This window comes from Oncorhynchus keta, chromosome 8 (genome assembly GCF_023373465.1).
Source record: "Oncorhynchus keta strain PuntledgeMale-10-30-2019 chromosome 8, Oket_V2, whole genome shotgun sequence".
Lineage (NCBI taxonomy): Eukaryota > Metazoa > Chordata > Actinopteri > Salmoniformes > Salmonidae > Oncorhynchus > Oncorhynchus keta.
The window spans coordinates 14,270,487-14,291,694 of NC_068428.1; the positions used below are offsets into that span (position 1 = coordinate 14,270,487).

At 42.8% G+C, this 21,208-nt stretch overlaps 1 protein-coding gene across 12 annotated transcripts in view; it reads right to left on the bottom strand.

Annotated features, from left to right (window-relative positions):
* LOC118386835 (receptor-type tyrosine-protein phosphatase kappa) overlaps positions 1–21,208 on the bottom strand; it is a 156,049-nt gene that overhangs the window by 65,088 nt on the left and 69,753 nt on the right. For all 12 annotated transcript variants that reach the window (XM_052523513.1, XM_052523512.1, XM_052523514.1 and 9 more), the window contains exons 4-7: positions 18,478–18,559; positions 15,611–15,726; positions 14,671–14,845; positions 5,645–5,938 (exon numbers count right to left, since the gene is read on the bottom strand). In XM_052523513.1, the coding sequence (XP_052379473.1) occupies positions 5,645–5,938; positions 14,671–14,845; positions 15,611–15,726; positions 18,478–18,559 (667 nt within the window). The remainder of the gene's footprint in view (positions 1–5,644; positions 5,939–14,670; positions 14,846–15,610; positions 15,727–18,477; positions 18,560–21,208) is intronic.

Below are 21,208 nucleotides of genomic sequence, written 5' to 3' on the forward strand. Positions count from 1 at the left end.
CCAACACGTCTTTCAGAGCAGGGGTTCCCAAACTTTTTCAGTCAAGCCCCCCCGTGCCACATCTATTTCTATGGGCACAAGCACTGTTGATGACACAAACTGTTCACACCCCTCTTATTGGCTGAGAGAATGTTTTGCAGGTTTAAAGCTTATTTCCTGAAATTCTACAGATTTTGTCATTGGGTACAGAGAAAGTTTTGCCATTTTTAAAGCACATTTTCTCGCAATTCTATACATTTTACCATGTCTAATGTGTATTCATGTGATATTTGAGTGACTCGAAAATTGCTACAAAATCTATGGGCTAAAAAAAAGCTAGCTAGAAAACATTAGCTGACATGGGCTAGTTGATCGGGACATTTTTGACCAGTTATAAATGGCTCTCGAAGTTATGCAACGACTGACATCACAAGAGGAAAACTGATACCACTACCCAATTTCTAAATTTCACCTTGTGCATTCTACTACTACCTCTTTCAAGAGTAAGTTGAAGCCGGACTGCGTTCCCTACGGGGCCCGCCCCACAGTTTGGGAACCACTGCTCTAGAGGACGATCACAACTGACTGCTACCAGGACTACTAATATAACGACTACTGCTACTATTACTAGTGTAGTACAACAGCTAACGTTTTGTTCATTCCACACACAGTGGGTCTCACTCTTTCTCTCCCTCACATCCTGATAGTGTGCATGTATTATCAAAATCTCAGCTTTTCATGTCTTTCAGTACTTATGGGGTATTTTTGGAGGATAATACTGTTTGAAAGTTCTCCCTGACCCATGGACAACCCCACCACAACTGGTGTCAGTCTCACTACAGGCAAAGTCATGGGCAACAGATTAGCAAATGTCACAGGAATTCATCCTTGAAGAAACACTAGTCCCTCTGAGGTAGGTCAGTAGTAGCATATACAGTTGTGTGTGTGTGTGTGAGGTTATTTTCAAATGTGTCAAGTGGAGAGTACAGACTGAGTACCCAAATCAATAGTATTAATCCCAGTGTACTAGGACGTTAATAACATCAATGGGGGCCATAATCACCATGATCGTTTACCACTTTCCTACGCAGGAGGATGAGACAATCATCCGTACAGGGTGAAAAAACATCTCTAGTGCTTTAAGGGTCTTTGAAATGAATGCAGAACTCAAAGAATTAGACCCCTAAATAGTATTTCTGGCTGCAGGGCCCAATCAAAATCATTATGTAAGACTGAGCATTGATCATGTGTGGAAAGTCAATGTGCATATGAGAGTGGAGGGGTGGAGACCTGTGTGGTTTGCACCTGAGAGGAAAGTCCTCACCGCATCACTAAACACGCCCGTTGTGTTCAGAAGGTTTGTCTTGAGACTCCTAATCGCCGGTCCCTTCGGCGGTTCAGCAAATAGATGGCGACAATTAGTGATCGCATACACCAAATCAAACACCTTGGCAACACATTAGTGAAAGGTGGAAAAAATCCTGACCGAATGCATTCCTTTCAGTACCACAGGACAGGTTGAACTGTTGACCTTGGCTCTACTTAGGCTGTTATTGGATCGACTGTTCATCTGAAGGGCCGCCGGTGATTTCATTGGAATTGCCTCAATAAAAAGGCCTACCACTGCAAATGTCAGCCCAGAGAGGTCATTCAGTAGTAATCAGTATACCCTTTTTCTGTGTCATCAGCAATGTGATGGTCAGCCGCTCGTGGTTCTCTATTACCTTTACTAATTGGGATGGTGTCTTGCCACGAGTGCGACGCCCCGACTCTCACACCGACTGAGGTCCTTGGAGAAAACACTGACAGAGTGGTCCTGAAACATCGCCCTGATAGATTAGGCCTCTGTTCTGTTTGTCAGTCAAAGGAAACCTGACACCCTCACTGGACAGTGGATACATCAGCCTCAACACAACCGAGACACGGGATTCTTCCCAAATGACACCCTATTCCTTTTTTTTGTGCAATTACCTTTTGAACAGCGCCCACAGGACTGTAATAGGTTGCCATTTGGCACACGTATGGCTACTTTTGCTCCATCCCAATACTCTTCAACATTTAAGGGTGATATTACTAAAGGCCATGCAGGACTACTCTGTCTGGAGGAGCGAGGCTAAAGTATACGGCTGAGGACCAAGTGCAGTGCTAGCTAGTTCTGCAGAGTTAATTGCTTTTTGAACTGGCTTCAAGAGCTTATCCTAGCCAGTGACGCTCTGAACGCACAACATGCTCAGACATGTAGAACTATTAAAACCAATCAGGTTGGTTACAGATGGCAAGAGGCGTTGTTTAGCGCGACTTGAGGTGCTCGTAGAAATGCATGAGTACAGGCGAATCAAAGCCGTACGGCGCACGAAGAGCATTAATTTCCCCTGCCTGTCTGTCAGGCAGGAAACTGTTCTAGCACAAGTCTCAGCTTAAACAACTCTACTATTTCCTCTCCAGTCAATACGGTGTTTCCTGTTTGAATTTAAAAGGCGACAACATTTCAACACTCTCCGGTAAAACCCCTACTGGGCATTAGGAACCGAGTGGTCTGCTCATTTCATTATAGGCAATCTAATTTCCAGCTGAGGAGTTTTTGAGCAGGCAGTGGTATGGAAAACACTTTAGGTTCTTGGAGCATAGAGAGCAGAGGACTGCTGAATCTATACTTTCAATAAGAAACCGGTCCAAATGAAGCCTCTGCTCGTTCTACCAGACATAGGACACATATTGAGTAATGATGATGATGAAGCTACATCTTTAATATTTGAAATCTCCAGTTGAATGTAGCTGTTTAATGATGTTTTACTCATCAATTCTGCTTGTAGGAGGTTGCTTGGCTAGCTGAAGAGAGAGGTCTTGATGAGACCAACAATCCTCCATGTTGTCTCACTATCGTGTGGGTGAGTGGTTTGTCTCGACGGTGATGAAAGAAAACCCTTCCCGTGGGAAAGCAGACCTGCTCCGTCTCTCGTTCACTATATTTTCCCTCCTCTCTAACCTTCAGTCCCAGTCTGCTGTCTGCTGGTAGGTAACCAGTCCAATAGGGCTCAGGTGGCTATTCCAGCAGCACCATGTCATGTGCTTCCCTCAGGAAATCTGAGACACTTATACAATACTACAGTTCTTCCACAATCGTGCCACACCTATTCTCACACACACACACACACACACACACACACACACACACACACACACACACACACACACACACACATACATACATACATACATACATACATACATACATACATACATACATACATACATACATACATACATACATACACACATACATACATACATACATACATACATACATACACACATACATACATACATACATACATACATACATACATACATACATACATCTTAAAGGCAACAGCAAAGAAGATAGTTTCCAATCCTTTCTTTTCTCTTCTTGGCAGTGTTTATGGCAGGAAATGGGGGACTTACGGCGGAGTCTACGTGGTCTGAAGCAGTCGGGGGAAATGAAGCACAGCTGGGAACCATGGTGGTGCATGACATCTGTTTAATGTGCTGGGACAGACGACAATGTGACAACGTGGTAGGAATGCCACCACCGTAATATAAACCAGACACTAATGGACCCACCCATTTTCCCAGTACAACAATACTATTACGCAAAATGGTGGGGAAAGATAAATATATGGAATGCGAATTCTATGCAGCAATAAATGGTGGCAGTAACATGCACCAACAATTATTAGATTTCATTCCCCGGCCTTCGAAATCGTTTTTTTCTTTGTTATTTAACAGTGAGGCATGGGGAAATGATCAATACGTTATTTTGCTGAAATGGCATGACATTTGTAAGAAGTAAATTACATAGGGAGCATGCAAAAAATATATATAAATACAAATACAAACGCAAACTCTCTGGAGAGAGGCGCCCTGAGGATTTTCATAATGTGTTCGCTCACCCTGCAAATCAGGAAACGTGACTGACTAGTCTGCAAGCCACCCCGCCTCTCTGCTACCCAGGAGCCCTTGTCCTAATAGTAATGTACTGCTAGTGAAAATAACCTGTAGTTCACAGGAAAAAGGTTAAACAATGCGAGAGGAAGTTGATTTTGTTTGTGTAGGAGAACACGTACATAAGACATCTCTGAGCACTGTTTGCCATTCTTGGCCTGCACTTGCTCATGGCACCCGTTCCGGGATGGGGAGGAAGATGCTCAGATGCTTAATATTTGCATTTTTAGATACAAAGCAAGGATATCCCGCTTCCTCTGTCCCCTGTCACGTAAGACACACACTATCGGATTGTGACCTGTGATGCTACTGTGGGAGAACATCCCTAATGACTTCTTGCAATTATTTGATGTTGTCATTCAACTTGATTCCAGGTATAGAAGCTGGGAAACACAGAGGCGGAAATGATCCATGCCATCAAATTCTTACTGGCGATAAACTAATAATCTCAAAAGGAATCTAGGGGAAGTGTAGTCTCGTATAAAAGTGTCTGTCATACATACAGGATATACTTTTTTTTTAAATTAAAAAACATATCAAAAGAATTGATTCAAAGACTTTAAGCCCAGTTATCAAAAATATGTCTGCTGAGACCATAGCCATATCACAACTTCTATTTACACAGATGCCTGGTGCCTACATCTCTCAAATACACTTCCTAATCACCAATCATTCATTTTGCTGTGGATGTCAGTGTCTGAACACCAAAATATGAAACTAGAACAAAATCCTCATGCATTCTGATAGGTGGGAGCGTGCAGTGAGATGTAGGACTAACTAAGGAAGAGGAAGATATTGATATATATACACGCTTCCTGTATTGCCACAAACATATAATGTGTTCCTGCCATTTCCGTTCCTGCCAATTCCATGGGCAGCACATAATTCAATGCTATGATTGGCTGTGATGGACAAAAGCAGTGACATGGAGTAGGCATCTCCTCCCGAGCAGACTACAGGGCTGTACCTGGACTATGTCCCCTGGAAAACCTCACTCCACAACCGGACAGTAGCCAAGAGGAAACACAAAATGACAGAGAGTCTCCACTCTGAATGTCAATCTGGGAATACAGCTGGTCTATTCACATCTGAGGGTGAGGCATGGGAATAGATGGATAGTGTCTCAGGCTGATGGAAAGGCAATGCCCAGAGTAATGAAACACTGCATACATTCCACATTACTCTTAATAACCACTTTCCATCTTCAGATTCCTTCTCCGTACACAAACGCTCCACTACGTGCTCCCCCATATAACGTCTGTATATAGTCTCCGCCTTGTTGATGTGCTGTTTAAATGCAGATGCCATGGCAACCCGGGACTGTGTATCACGCCGCCCGACAGAAATGAATGAGAATTCCTGCCTCAGGTTTGTCATCCATGGACCTCGGGGTAAATACTGGCAAGGTTCGTTCTGAAAAGCATGCTAGTTTATTTCCTTAGAAACACCCCCCACCCCCGACATCTGAAAGAAACTCTTAGTGAGTGACGGCCATGACACTACCTCTACCAGGAACCTTGTTTATTTTCCCTGGCTTTTCCAATTATGTTTTCTAAAAGCACCCAAGGCAATTATCTGTATGCAAATATCACAGAGCAGTGGAACGCAAAGAGAGGCAACAGGGAGCAAAAAAAGAGAAAATTAAAAACAACGGGAAGGAAGGATGGAGATGGAGACTTACCGGCACACTTGGTCCTGGTGATGAGAGGTGGTCCAGACTGGCCGGTGCCACCCTCCCCTGGTCTGGTGAGCAGGACACGGATCTCGTACTCTGTGTCTGGGTCCAGGTGCCACAGCTTGTAGTTAGGGGAGTTGACAGCATGGGTCTCTATCCAGCTCCCTGATGTCATACGATACTCCACCTCCTTCAGAATGATGGGGCCGTCCCCGAATATTGAGTTGGCATTGAGCTGGATCAGCAGGTAGGTGGGACCAACGCCCAGCAGCTGAGGGGGTGCGATAGGCCGCGGGGGTTCTGGAGGAGACAGGAGGGAAAAAGAGAATATGGTTTAGCACAGCATACTTCAAGGTATTTCAATTAGGGACATTATCTATTTTTGGCAAAAGCTTTCCATGTCTGTATTTTATTGCAGACGACATATCTATTCAATCAGAAGTATCCAACTAAAAGGTCTAGATAACACTTTTTTTTATGACCCATTTGGACTCTCCTTTCAAAATCGATAATCAATCTAATGAGATTTGTGTCATACACCCAATGAATTCAACAGCTAGAGGTTCAAGTTAGAATGGGGTCCGGGGTCACCAAACTATCAAACACTCTCAGACCAACCAGCTGGTTTCACTTCCAGTCAGTCTGGAATCTCTGCCTCTAGCTCCTAAGCAACTTTGCAGTATTTTTTGTGTGTGTGTGTTATTTCTTACAAGCATTTTGCTACACCCACAATAACATCTGCTAAATATGTGTATGTGACCCATAAGATTTGATAAGGAGACATAAGGGCAGAGCGTTTTTTAACGCACTCCGATGAAGTTGGTCTCCGGCTCTGCACATCATGCAGGCCTCTTCTCTTCCCTCTTCTCGCTCTTTTCTTCCAGGCCAGATGTCTGTCGGCCAACTCATTTGTTGAAGCTAATTCAACAGCAGTGGCAATACTCAGAGATCACGTTAAGTCCATTCTGATAGTCACTGTACTGGTGCTAGCCCATCCTGCCCATTATCATCTTCGTGAACACACGTTACCATCACAACGTCTGCCATTCCACATTCTGCTTGCAGTACATTTGATTCATTTCCACCTGTTTACCTTCCACTTAATCATATGTTTAGCAAAAACTGTGGTAGATGTACACTGAGTATACCAAACATTAGGAACACCTTTTTAACAACGAGTTGCACTCCCCACAGCATGACGCTGCCACCACCATGCTTCAACGTAGGGATGGTGGCAGGTTTCCTCCAGACATGTCGCTTGGTATTCAGGCCAAAGAGTTCAATCCTGGTTTCATCAGACCAGAGAATCTTGTTTCTCATGTCCTGAGAGTCCTTAGGTTCCTTTTGGTAAACTCCAAGCTGTCTGTCATGTGCCTTTTACTGAAGAGTGGCTTCTGTCTGGCCACTCTACCATAACGGCCTGATTGATGGAGTGCTGCAGAGATGGTTGACCTTCTGAAAGGTTCTCCCATCTCCACAGTGGAACTCTGTCCAGTACAGCCAGCTCTAGGAAGAGTCAGGGTGGTTCCAGACATCTTCCATTTAAGAATGATGGAGACCACTGTGTTCTTGGGGACCTTCAATGATGCAGACATTTTTGGTAACCTTCCCCAGATCTGTGCCTTGACACAATCCTGTCTCAGAGCTCTACGGACAATTCCTTCAACCTCATGGCTTGGCTTTACATCTGACATGCACTGTCAACTGTGGGACCTTATATAATATAGACAGGTGTGTGCCTTTCCAAATCATGACCAATCAATTGAATTTATCACAGGTGGACTCCAATCAAGTTATAGAAACATCTCAAGGATGATCAATGGAAACCAGGATGCACCGGAGCGCATTTTCAAGACTCATAGCAAAGGGTCTGAATACTTATTTACATAAGGTATCCGTTTTTTATTTTTAATACATCTGCAAACATTTTGAAAAATGATAGTTTTCCCTTTGTCATTATGGAGTATTGTGTGTAGATTGATGAGGGAAAAATCATGTAACAAAAATGTGGGGAAAGTCAGGGGGTTTGAATACTTTCCGAATGCACTGTATATTAATCTGCATAGTTCAAGACATGGTGGTGAAGTGAGATACCCGATGAGTTGGACAATTACTTTTCACATCAATCATCTTGAAAAAAATGTAAACTTAAACTGGAAATCAACCAATCCTCCATCGATAACACAATGGAAAGATAAAATGTTGAAAGTGCGTGGGCGACGGAGAGAAACAAAATGGTGCAGTTTGAGGCCATGTGGCAGAGAGCGCTGGAGATGGGGGTGTGAGCAGGTGTGATGTTGTTGATGTTTGTGTGCATTTGTATGCTGTCATTTGCATGTGTATGTTTTGTATTGTTTAAAAAATATATATACAGTACCAAAATATAAAAAAAATATATATACAGGTTGGACACCTCATTCAAGGTTTTTATTATTATTTTAATTTTTTTTATTTTCTACATTGTAGAATAACAGTGAAGACATCAAAACTAGGAAATAACACATATGGAATCATGTAGTAACCAAAAAAGTGCTAAACAAATCAAATATATTTTAGATTCTTCAAAGTAGCCAACCTTTGTGTTGATGACAGCTTTGCACACTCTTGGCATTCTCTCAACCAGATTCACCTGGAATGCTTTTGCAACAATCTTGAAGGAGTTCCCACAAATGTTGAGCACTTGTTGGCTGCTTTTCCTTCACTCAGCGGTCCAACTCATCCCAAACCATCTCAATTGGGTTGAGGTCGGGTGATTGTGGAGTGGGATGGAGTATTGCTGAAGAATGCTGTGGTAGCAGCTGTGTGCCTTGAATTATAAATGAATCATTGACAGTGTCAGCAGCAAAACACCCCCACACCATCACTCCTCCTCCTCCATGCTTCAGGGTGGGAACCACACATGCAAAGATAATCTGTTCACCTACTCTGCGTCTCACAAAATCTCAAATTTGGACTCATCAGACCAAAGGACAGATTTCCACCGGTCTAACGTCCATTTCTCGTGTTTCTTAGCCCAAGCAAGTCTCTTATTATTACTGGTGTCCTTTAGTAGTGGTTTCTTTGCAGATATTTGACCATGAATGCCTGATTCACAGTCTCCTCTGAATAGTTGATGTTGAGATGTGACTGTTACTTGAACTCCGAAGCATTTACAGTGGGGCAAAAAAGTATTTAGTCAGCCACCAATTGTGCAAGTTCTCCCACTTAAAAATATGAGGCCTGTAATTTTCATCATAGGTACACTTCAACTATGACAGACAAAATGAGAAAATAAAATCTAGAAAATCACATTGTAGGATTTTTAATGAAATTATTTGCAAATTATGGTGGAAAATGTGTTACTTTGGTCCCAGTCTCTGCAGGTCATTCACTAGGTCCCCCCGTGTGGTTCTGGGATTTTTGCTCACCGTTCTTGTGATCATTTTGACCCCACGGGGTGAGACCTTGCATGGAGCCACAGATCGAGGGAGATTATCAGTGGTCTTGTATGTCTTCCCTTTCATAATAATTGCTCCCACAGATGATTTATTCAAATCAAGCTGCTTACCTATTGCAGATTCAGTCTTCCCAGCCTGGTGCAGGTCTACAATTTTGTTTCTGGTGTCCTTTGACAGCTCTTTGGTCTTGGCCATAGTGGAGTTTGGAGTGTGACTGTTTGACGTTGTGGACAGGTGTCTTTTATACTAATAACAAGTTCAAACAGGTGCCATTAATACAGGTAAAGAGTGGAGGACAAGGGAGCCTATAAGTTACAGGTCTGTGAGAGCCAGAAATCTTGCTTGTTTGTAGGGGACCAAATACTTATTTTCCACCATAATTTGCAAATAAATTCATTAAAAATCCTACAATGTGATTTTCTGGAATTTGCACAATTGGTGGTTGACTAAATACTTTTTTGCCCCACTATATTTGGTTTGCAATCTGAGGTGCAATTAACTAATGAATTTATCTGGTGCAGCAGGGGTACCTCTGGGTCTTCCTTTCCTGTGGAGGCCCTCATGAGAGCCAGTTTCATCATAGCGCTTGATTGTTTTTGCAACTGCACTTGAAGTAACTTTCAAGGTTTCTGCATTGACTGACCTTCATGTCTTAAAGTGATGATGGACTGTGATTTATCTTTGCTTATTTGAGCTGTTCTTGCCATTATATGGACTTGGTCTTTTACCAAATCGGGCTATCTTCTGTATACCACCCCTACCTTAACACAACACAATTGATTGACTCTAAAGCATTAAGAAAATAAAGAAATTCCACAAATGAACTTTTAACAAGGCACACCTGTTAATTGAAATGCATTCCAGGTGACTACCTCATGAAGCTGATTGAGAGAATGCAATGTAAAAAAATAGTACAAAAAGTATAACCCTGGAATGAGTAGGTGTCCAAACTTTTGAATGGTACTGTATATAGAGAAAATATATATTTTGATATATTTTCCTTTATTATTTTCCTCTACCACCCCTCCCCTAGTTGGAGTAAACTAATGAACAATAATGCTTAGGCTTTTACTTTCAGCTTATACATACTATATACAATTTACGGACACAGTATATTTTACAATAGTTATCTTTTGTTCGTTTTTAGTCCAAGCCTTCAGCTACCCTCAACCCCTCCCATTGACCTCTGAAGACCATCCAGATTTCTATTTGCCATCTTTTTCAACTGTGCTGTGAAGTTTCAAAGGTTCTGAACCTTTCGATTGTCATAGTTTCAAAAGATTGTAAATTAAATAAACATTTTTGCTAAGTGTATTATTAATCGATTGACTATGACTTTCTAAAGCACACAGCAGCGCTATTCGCAGAGTTAGCTCCAGTTAAATCTTGCAATTCTTCAGCCATTCCTGAACTTGTGACCAAAAACAAGCTACATATGGACAGTAAAATAACAGATGATCAAATGCTGGCCCATGTTGACTCCAACGCTTCCCACAGTTGTGTCAAATTGTTTGGCTGTCCTTTGGGTTGTGGACCATTCTTGAATCACACAGAAAAACCAAGCAGCGTTGCAGTTCTGGACCCAAGCCTCTGAATGGCACGCGTACACATTCCATGTCTTAAAAATCCTTCTTTAACCCGTCTCCTCCCCTTCATCTACACTGATTGAAGTGGATTTAACAAGTGACATCAATAAGGGATCATATCTTTCATCTGGAATCACCTGGTCAGTCTATGTAATGGAAAGAGTTTGTGTACCCAGTGTATAAATAGCACTTACACTGAGTCATAAGCATGGAATCCAGTGCTTTGATTCAGCCTGAAATGTGGATCAAATTTGGCTCGTAGGGCCCCCATCTGACGTGACCCATGCTTTTGTCTGTTGAACCTAACAATTATCTACAAAAAAGGACCTGTTTAGTGTTTAGCCCTGCAGGGCATACAAATATACATTGTGTTCTTGAGACAAATTGTTATTTGCTTGAATTAAGCCCCGACAGAAGACCATAAATTAGAAAGTCATTGTTTAGCTCTTTTGCATTATTAATACCCAGGTGGACGTAGCTCTATAATAAGCTAGTGAATCGTGTATGGTGGCGATGGTGGATAACGTCCCGGAAGTGCTCTCTTTGTGGAACACACAATACCTGAACCCAGGACACTCCCCTGTAGAGAGTTCCCAGGAGTTTTTAATTGTGTTTGCTTCCTGGTTTTCTACGCCAATTCATCTCTCTCCGTTTCATTAGTTGTGCATGAGACGCGTGCTGCAAAAATGATTGGGCTGCGCTGACAAATCTAATTTCTCATAATTCAATAAGATAAGAGCATTTGAAACGGACACAACTACTGTGGACCTACCGTACTAGTGCCAGAAATCATATACGAAAAAGCAGAAAGAATATATGAAAATGCATGTTACATGTATATTTTTTACTTTTCCCTTAAAAATGACAGCAGAAATGTGTCTGTGTATTTTTGTTTGAATTCCTGAAATCCTTTTTTCCCAAGTAAATACATTGGGTCAAAATACTGGATTGCTTATAGACATCTTATAGCACCTTCACAATTGATTTAATCAAAACAATTCATTATTGAAACCGCGGATCGTGTATGGTGGTGATGGTGGATAACGTCCCAGAAGTGCTCTCTTTGTGGAACACAAAGTCGTTTTCCAGGAAAACTAACCAACACCATCAACGGAAGAAAAAATAGAACGAGGAAAAAAGCCATTTAAATGCAGAGGCAATTGCCAACCTAATTTGTACTTGTACCTGTAGGCGAGGACCGTTCTCATTTCATTAAGACGTTTGGAGGAAACGGCATAAACATAACAGAGAAGGTCTGGAGTAAATGACACCCAAAATGGCTTCTTTCAACTGAAAAACTATAAATACGCTTGCAATAAAATGCACAGTAGTATGCATGCAGAAGGCTTTAGCAAGCAGGCGTTTTAACAGCCTTCCATGACAGGTACTAGGCAGGCAGGCTGACTGACTCTCCCCATTTAGGGCTTCATAACGGTGGCAGGATGATAGTAACAGTAGGACTGAGCAGGTAGATAGTGGCGGGCGGGCAGAGGGGGGAGGGGAGGGAGATGATGATGAATCTTTCATCATCTAATATTGCTTCTTCCCCAGCAGCCCATCCATCACATGTGGGGTGACAGTGTGGAATGATATCGCAGAGCCCTCGCATTACTGCTCCTTGAACCTTGTCTCATCCATCTCTCATCCTTCAGCAGGCCGCGCCGCTAAACATCAGCCGTGCCGTCGCACAACTTAGGCTACTGACTGACCAGCCTGCAGCTCTGCTCTGACTGCTCTGACCCAGCCCCAAGCATCCATAGCCCCGGAGCCATTCTAATAGTAATTGATTTTCATTTATTGCCGATGCAGTCGACAATCTCCAAGGCAGTAGCTTGATCAAAAAAAAAAATGGGGGGAGGAGGAGAAGGAGGATCGGGTTAGGGGGAGGAAGGGGAGTGAGAAAATAAATTAGAGATGCATAGAGAGAGAAAAAAACGAGTGTGCTGCAGCAACTTCATTTTGTGCGGGAGGAAACGTTCAGGTCCGCTCTGGCTTATTTTGAAGTTAATGATAAGCTCCGAGGCAAAAGATGACAGCGACTAGGCAGGCCTTGAAACAGCAAAGTGCACGCAGCAATCTACAGCTGACTGATGGCATTACAAGACGCAGCAGAGTGATCCCTTCCTCCACCTGTCTCCCCCACTTTACTTCCTGGATGTAGACACTGTTTGGGCTGATGGTATTAGACTATCATCTACAAGGTGACACAATCATTCTGCCTCTTAAAACCCTGTGGTTAAGAAGCAAACAGTCCACAGACTGCTTGGAGTTCATTTCAGGTTAAATTTGCACACCACAAAAATACATTCTAAACCAATATTTTTTTTTATGTGTTCCCCCGTGCATTGGAATCAACCCAGTTCCATATTCATATCATTAGAATATTTTCCTGTGTTGATGCGTTTCTCTTTTCTTGTGTGCCTTCCAAGTTCTTCCTTTGGCATCATTATGAGGCTTCATCAGAGTTTAACAATCTCTCTTTGAGCCTGGGATTGTCAAGCAGGAGCCTTTCTTCAGTGGGGAAAGAGCTGGCAGGTACTGAGTTTGAATCTACTTTTAAGCAGAAAATATCTCCCAGCCTGCTCCTCAGCTGACAGTCTTGTCTGCCACCAATCAGCCAGTTTGTTTACGGCAGGGTGGCACACTGGCCCCCACACGCACACCCCGGGGGAGATGACAGCACACACTATCTACACAACAGTCAGTGTACACACACAATTGTGCATACATTCACATGCACAAGACAACATACTAGAACCTTTAAGATGAAGCACATATTTCCCATGGATTCCTAATCATAAAGCCTTGGATAAGAAATACAATTGAAATACCATGTTGAGAATTGCACCTGAGGTCAACCACGAAGTCTTTCAATAAGCCGTAAGAAACATCTCACAATCAAAGCCGTTAACGGGCTGCTTTTCCTTTGATTTGTTCAAGCGGAGCGCACCAGGCATGTTTGTTGTAGGCCCTGTTCCAATGAGCAGTATTGTCAATAAAGTTGTGTTTCTACTAGCAAGGGGGCAACATCATTACTCACAAGAACTCTGGGAGCTGCGCGAACCTCATGACGAAGTGAATCGTGTTCCGCTTGGTGTCGTTTCCCTCACCGCTGGGGGACACATAGATCAATAGTTCTTCGGTGAAAGGAATTTGCCACTTAAATTTTCATTTGTTACAAAGCGGACCAAAATTGCCGGCAGCATCCTCTGTCACTTCGGTTTTGGCAGAGGACCCACTAATAAACTGTTACCCTTAGGCCATAATCGACAACGGGCAACTCCTTGCCAGCTCTCATTATGGGCTGCCTGTATCAATGGTCCCAAAATTTCCTTTAAAATTACCATCTTTCGGATTGCTGTAGCAGGATGTCAGTTTTTAAGCGGCAGTGAGATATCGGACCTGTCAGTGCAGTTAATGTTCAACTCTTTCCTAACACCAGGGTTCTGGGGCCTTCTGGCCTGCGCTAACAATAGGATTTGCTTTACTGATGCAAGAACACTTTCCCTCCCTTCCTCTGGGTTGGGAGCGGAGGTAGGAGCTGGGAAGATGCTACGATTGTCTGTATTAATTCTCTGTGTGGCTGGAGATATGCAGAGCAGCTCAGAGAGAGAAGTCTGCTGATTTGCGAGGTGTCTGTTGAAGCAGGGCCCGTCGCCAAGCCTCTCTGCGCTCTCCACTGACCCCATCTGAGAAGCATTCCCACAAGCAGACTTCACACATCATGACATGAGAACTTGTGTATTTATTTTCCCTTTGGTGATTCTCATTTGAATATCCTAATAATATTCAAACTCCTCCATCTGAATAAACATATGCTAGTTGTGTTTTGCCTCACATATTTATCTTTGATTCATGCATAATGTTTACGAAGAAATTTGGGGAATTTTTGCAACTGAGTCCAAAACCACAATTAACAGCTCTTAGACTTGAATAAGAGCTGCTACCAATCATTTATAAGGTAGTAAACAGATGTGCATGGATGTTCATCTGAAGAGGGCGCACATACCTCTGACGATGAGCCCGGCGAAATTGGACACACCAGATCCTCTCTCTGATTGGGTGACACATCGATAAAGGTCTTGGTCCAGATTAGTCACTTCCTTCAGTCTGAACGAGGCAGCGAACCGCCTGTGGTTGATGTTCTTAGTCGACGCCACGGGAATGTCCTCCCCATTTCGCCTCTGCGTGATAAAAACAAGGGAAAAACATATCCGTTTGCACTCATTGGAAGGTCGTTACACTATCAGGAAGATGAGGGCAGACATATCAAATCTGGAGTCATTTCTCAAAAACAAACATGGCATCAAGGACGCATCAAGCTAGTAACACGTACTGTAAAAGTGTATCTCAGAGGGATAAATGGGTTTGTTAAGCTGCCACTTCCTCTAAGGGCTTATCGCGGCGAACGTTATCAGACAAGTTTGGTGTCGACAGCACTGTCTCTTTTACAGTTTCACCTCCACGACCGCCGGCACCGAAATGGTCACATCGCCTCTCACACTTTCCCACCCAGTCATCCATGAGAGGAGTTATCCCTTATTCCCTCCCTACCACCTCCTCCTCCTCCTCCTCTCCCTCCATCCATCCCACTCTCCCTTCAACTCTGTGGGCCTTATCAGTTCACCCTATAGGGGGGCTTCGACAATGCAGTCACCTGAACAGTGATTTTCCTGCAGCCCTAGCTGACAAAATAGATTTTCCATTCTTTCATAATAGACATTTCCCCAAAGAGATGTGGCATTGCCTTGAGTAGCGTATCATATCTGAGATGGTGTAGAGAGGTGTTTTGAGTTGAGGACACAATGCCAAGTGATATACCAAGTGATAGATTATAATTTGGTTGAATTTTGAACTCAAATTTTGTCTTTTGGTATGATACATGAACAACAGTATGACCCCACCATTTAATAACGAGTCCTGGTGCCCTGCCCGCTCCCAGTCCCTACCTGCAGCCACAGTTTGTTGTTGTTGGCATCCCGGCCGGTAGCGATGCACTGGAAGGTAGCGTTCTGCCCCGCGTTGACCTCCACATCTCCCAGGCGCAGGAAGTGAGGAGATTTATCTACGGGGGGGAAGAAAACAATTACAGCAGTCATAAATGCAACGTCCACGACATGATCAATGCAGCACCTCCCTCTCCACGCCATGTCAGACAGCCAAGTCCTAATTACTAGCTTCTACCTCATCTGTCACATGGACACAGCCAGAGCTGAGAGGGTGAAATGGTACAGGTAATCACACACCACTGCTACGAACAGCCTGGATTATGACAATACGCACAGTAGCACCTCTGATCAAAAGATACTAGTGTCCGAAGAGGGCAGAGACATATCAAAGAAAAGGAAACCTAGGTGCACCGACATGAGGAGAAGGATGGAAGGAAGAAGATACATTTGGAAGGAAGAATATTAACGAGCAAAGTTTTGATCTGGACAGCTAAATTATTCATGGTGATTTGGCTGGTTGGCAGTCCAGATGCCGTGTGGTAGTCTGGAGCACTGCCGGCGGTAACTGAGCACACATGACTAGGAGGAACGTTTTACGAAAAGGAGCTAAACTCTATCTGAACGCAACAGGACCACATGGTCAAAACGGTCATCTGGCTCCCCACTGTTGTTAACATCCAGGGATCCTCATTACATATTATCTAACGAGGCAAACGACGGCTTGGCTCTTCATACTTTCGAATACATTAACTACGTCAATGTACAGAGGTACCAAGTGTTCTCTCTGTAAGTTTAAAGATGCTGCATTTAACATTCCTTCAATTATCTTTCTTCAATTTGACTTTGAGGACGAAAACTCACTGCCTGTAGATGTTTTCTTTTAATTCATGTTTTGGAGTGATTGTGAATTTAATTGTGTTCTATAATCCAGCAGCGAATTCAAAAACACAGCCTAAGGGTACTCCCCCAAATTAGCCTGTATACTACAGCGAGAAAACTGATTAGGCATCATTTTATGCACAACCCATACATACAAAGAGACAGAATCTTAGACTGAGAGAGCACTACCAAGTGTGAGATCTAGAGGCGGCCGAGAAGTGAGGAAGAGATGATCGAACAGTGAGATGATCCAATGGGCTAGTGCCATTCAAAATAAAGTCCCATCCAGTGACTTAACTAGCTATGAGACGACGGCGAAAATAGAGACTGAGAATCCCAGTGTCAGCTAGGGCGTGTGCTTAGCTAGTTCATTATGATCAGTGCAGTGGGTGGTTAGAGAGGTGGGTGGTTCAGCACACCCTCGTTTCACACAGAGCTTAGTCGGGGATCCATTCTAGCCTCTCTGCCGCTGAAGAGCTACAAGCTCCTCGAGACAGGGATCAGAGCCAGTGGCCACTGATAACCAGGAGGATATGGTCATGCCAGACGCTTTGAACCAAGTGGTTTCATCGAAAGTGCAAAAGAAAACGACACTTGCTGATTAACCGGTTGGTCCAAATCTGCAGCATTTGTAATTGAAGAGCGATCACGCACTTACTAGGAATATGATTGTTTTCCTATAGTGCTCACTAAATACTTAACACTCCTTAAAAAACTCAAATGTTTTTCTACAAAGTAATACATGGGTAAATGTTTGAGACCGAGGGATAATTATTATTGTTAAATCCAACTGAAATTACCCTCTGGAGCGACGGCATTAGCAGATTAGCTCCAAATTAGCCTGGGATGTATCGGTCCCCTGAATCAATCCACTTACCACGCTGCCAAATGAGGGGTGGCTAGTGCTCAGTACTGAGCATTTCTCTGGATGCAGCTGTCAATTTAAATGAATGCTGCTACTGTGGAGGCTAGGGCTGTATCTCAAATGGCACCCTATTCGCTACATTGGGCCCTGGTCAAAAGTAGTGCACTACGTCGGGGATAGGGTGCCGTTTGGGATGCAAGCCTAGGAGGAGGTAGCGGGAGAAGACGCATGGCTGGACACACTGGACTGCACCAGTCTAGTCCTCAAAGGGTCCAGTGTCCCTAAACCAGCCATTTTACCCACCCTTTATAATTAACTGTCACTAAAGGTTGACTACACTGTTCAAAAGGATTACATTCCTAGTTAGTAGACCTCATCAGTGAAGGTGAAATCACTACCCCCTGTGGTTGCTGGTGCTCCTAATTGGGATGCCTTTCCATTATTTAATCTAATCCTTTATCATCCTGGATAGACTAATCCAAATGATTCTAGACAAAACGGAAGTGAGGGGGAAAAAAATCGAAATATTACCATTTTCCGTTTGGGCCCTTTTGATGTGTACGAGTGAGTACAGCGCAAACAACTGTAGACACACTCACAACATTTTCTCAATAACACTTCAATAATGAAACGTCGATTTCCAATGACGTCTCAGAATCTTGGCGTCTGTGGGAGCTGTCGGAAACATGCTTTCACTGTGTCTTTGTGAAATGGTCTCTGAGTAAAAACATTTTTTTTTAAATACTACTACGGTATATTTAATAGTCAGGTCATCGGGAAGCCAGGGATTTTTGAAAGTTAAAGTACTTCATTGTGCTGAAGTGGGTGGAAGTCAGCTATTACAACCCAGAAAGCCATGCTGAGAGCGCACAATTATCCTTTATCACACGGCTGATTCATCTATTAATGTATTTATTTATTCCATCCTCTGCCGACAGTCACTGATGTTTTCAAATGCAGGTCAGCCCACTCTATTGTCTTCCAGCGGCAAAACTTGCTCACTTCACCTTTCCCCTCAACCACAGTGTCACCTGTACGTATCTTCATTTGCAGAGCAACAAAAAAAAATCCATCAGCAGCAATGCAGGAGTGTCTGGTAATTACTGCCTGTGTAATGACTTACCACATGGATAGCTCAAAACCTGGATGTCATCAATCGCAATGAAGCCTGTCTTCCCGTCAGAGACCTCCGCCTCAAATATGACCTGCCAGAGAGAGGAGGGGGGCAGGATGTTTACAACACTCATTTCCATCAAATTTTCACAGATCGATCCCTAATGCGCCATCATTCTGCCCAAGACTCTTGCAGGTTCCAACAGGCAACCGTTTGGTATATCCGCTGCGGGCACTTTATGGTGCCATGGGATGTGATCGTAAACTGGGACAGAAATCATATTCTCCAGATAAAAAGTGAAGGGGAATATAAATAAATCAACAGTCGATATAATTCCGTAACAAATCAAAATGTGTGGCTTGCGATTGCCACAGCAGCGTGATGTCAATGTGAGGTAGAATGTTTCCCCCCCTTTTCACTTCTTTTAAAGTAAGTCAAGTCACTTATTTTGGTTGAGGTTGAATTCTAACACAAAGCTAAATGCAAGTGAAAGCTTTTAGAAGAAAAGTACTTATATAAACATTGATGTCATTAAGTAAAACATTTTGGACTGAACCGTGTAACACTGAGAAAGAAATCACACTCTTTACAAAAATGTGAAATTTCCTCCGGGTGGTTATTGAATTAGCACATAGCATACTGTAACCACGGAAAACGTTTCAACTAAAATTCCACACGGTGGGAAATAATGACCATCTAAAAATACTTTCCGGTTAAGTTTTTGTCCTTACCCTCAGTCAGAGTCTTGCACACAAAGAGGGGGGAACTAACCAATTGTGTGGGCAGAACATATGGTTCAGCCTTAATAGGTTGACAATGTCAACCCCAGTCTAATGTTTATACCTTTGTGTGGGGATAGCAGGCTATATGGTTACAGTGCATTGCAGTTGTCCATAGCTGCCCCCACATCAGGCTGTCAGAGAGGTGATTACAGTACTGAGGACGTCATGCTAATCAGAGTACTTACATGGCCTGCTGTGGAGACTGTGCCTCAATGGCCCTCTGCTTTCATCCATCAATACAAAATTGATGGTTGTGCCTCTTAGGCCTCTGGCAAATTATGGACAGTTACCCACTCACAGAAAAATCGGGGTACTTTTTGGAACGTACCCAGCTTCTTACTAAACAATGTTGTCCATCGACCGCACTATACATCCAACTGGCTTACATGGTTTTTACTACTCTGGACACATTCAACCTTCATTTTACTAGGCAAGTCAGTTAAGAACACGTTCTTATTTACAATGACAGCCTACCAGGGAACAGTGTGTTATCTGCCTTGTTCAGGTGCAGAACGACAGATTTGTACCTTGTCCGGTCGGGGATTTGATCCAGCAACCTTTTGGTTACTGGCTTGACGCTCTAACCACTAGGCAACCTGCAGCCCCTAAACTGCAATGTACTCTAGCCATGTAACCACATACAGTGCCTTCAGAAAGTATTCACACCTTTTGACATGTTCAATTCACACCAGAATTGAAAATGGATTACATTTAGATTTAGTACACACAATACCCCATAATGTCAAAGTGAAATTATGTTCTTGGAATTCTTTTGAAATTAATACAAGATGAAAAGCTGAAGTGTCTTGAGTCAATAAGTATTCAATCCCATTCTTATGGCAAACCAAAATAAATTCAGGAGTAAAGATTTGCTTAACAAGTCACATAGTAAGTTGCATGGACTCACTCTGTGTACAATAATTGTGTTTAACATGATTTTTGAATGACAAGCTCATCTCTGTACTCCACACATACAATTATCTGTAAGGTCCCTCAGTCGATCAGTGAACTTCAAACACAGATTCAACCACAAAGACCAGGGCGATTTCACAATGCCTCGCAAAGAAAAGGCACTGATTGGTAGATGGGTAAAAAAAACAAAAAACAAAACAGGCATTGAATATCCCTTTGAACATGGTGAAGTTATTAACTACACTTTGGATGATGTTATCAATGCACCCAGTCACTAAAAATACTTCCTAACTCGGTTGCCAGAGAGGAAGGAAACCACTCAGGGATTTCACCATGAGGACAATGGTGACTTAGAAACAGTTACAGGGTTGAATGGCTGTGATAGGAGAAAACTGCAGATGGATCAACAACATTGTAGTTACTCCACAATACTAACGTAAATGACAGAGTGAAAAGAGGAAAGCCTTACAAAATACAAATATATATATATATATATATTTAAAGCATTCTGTTTGCAATAAGGCACTAAAGTAAAACTGCAAATAATTTGCTTAATAAATGTAGTTTATGTCCTGAATACAAAGTGTTACAACACAACAGAATACCACTCTTCATATTTTCAACCATGGTGGTAGCTGCTTGTCATCGGGTATGGTTGTCATTGGCAAGGACTAGGGAGTTTTTAAAAATATAAATCCATGGAATAGAGCTAAGCACAGGCAAAATCCTAGAGGAAAACCTGCTTTCCAACAGACACTGGGAGACCTTTCACCTTTCAGCAGGACAATACCCTAAAACACAAGGCCAAATATACACTGGAGTCGTTTACCAAGACGACATGGAATGTTCCTGAGTAGCCTAGTTACAGTTTTGACTTAAAATCGTCTTGAAAATCTATGTCAAGACTTGAAAATGGCGGTCTAGCAATGATCAACAACCAACTTGACAGAGCTTGAAGAATTTTTTAAAAATGTGCAAAGCTCTTAGAGACTTATCCAGAAAAACTAACAGATAGAATCACCTTTGGCAGCGATTACAACATGTAT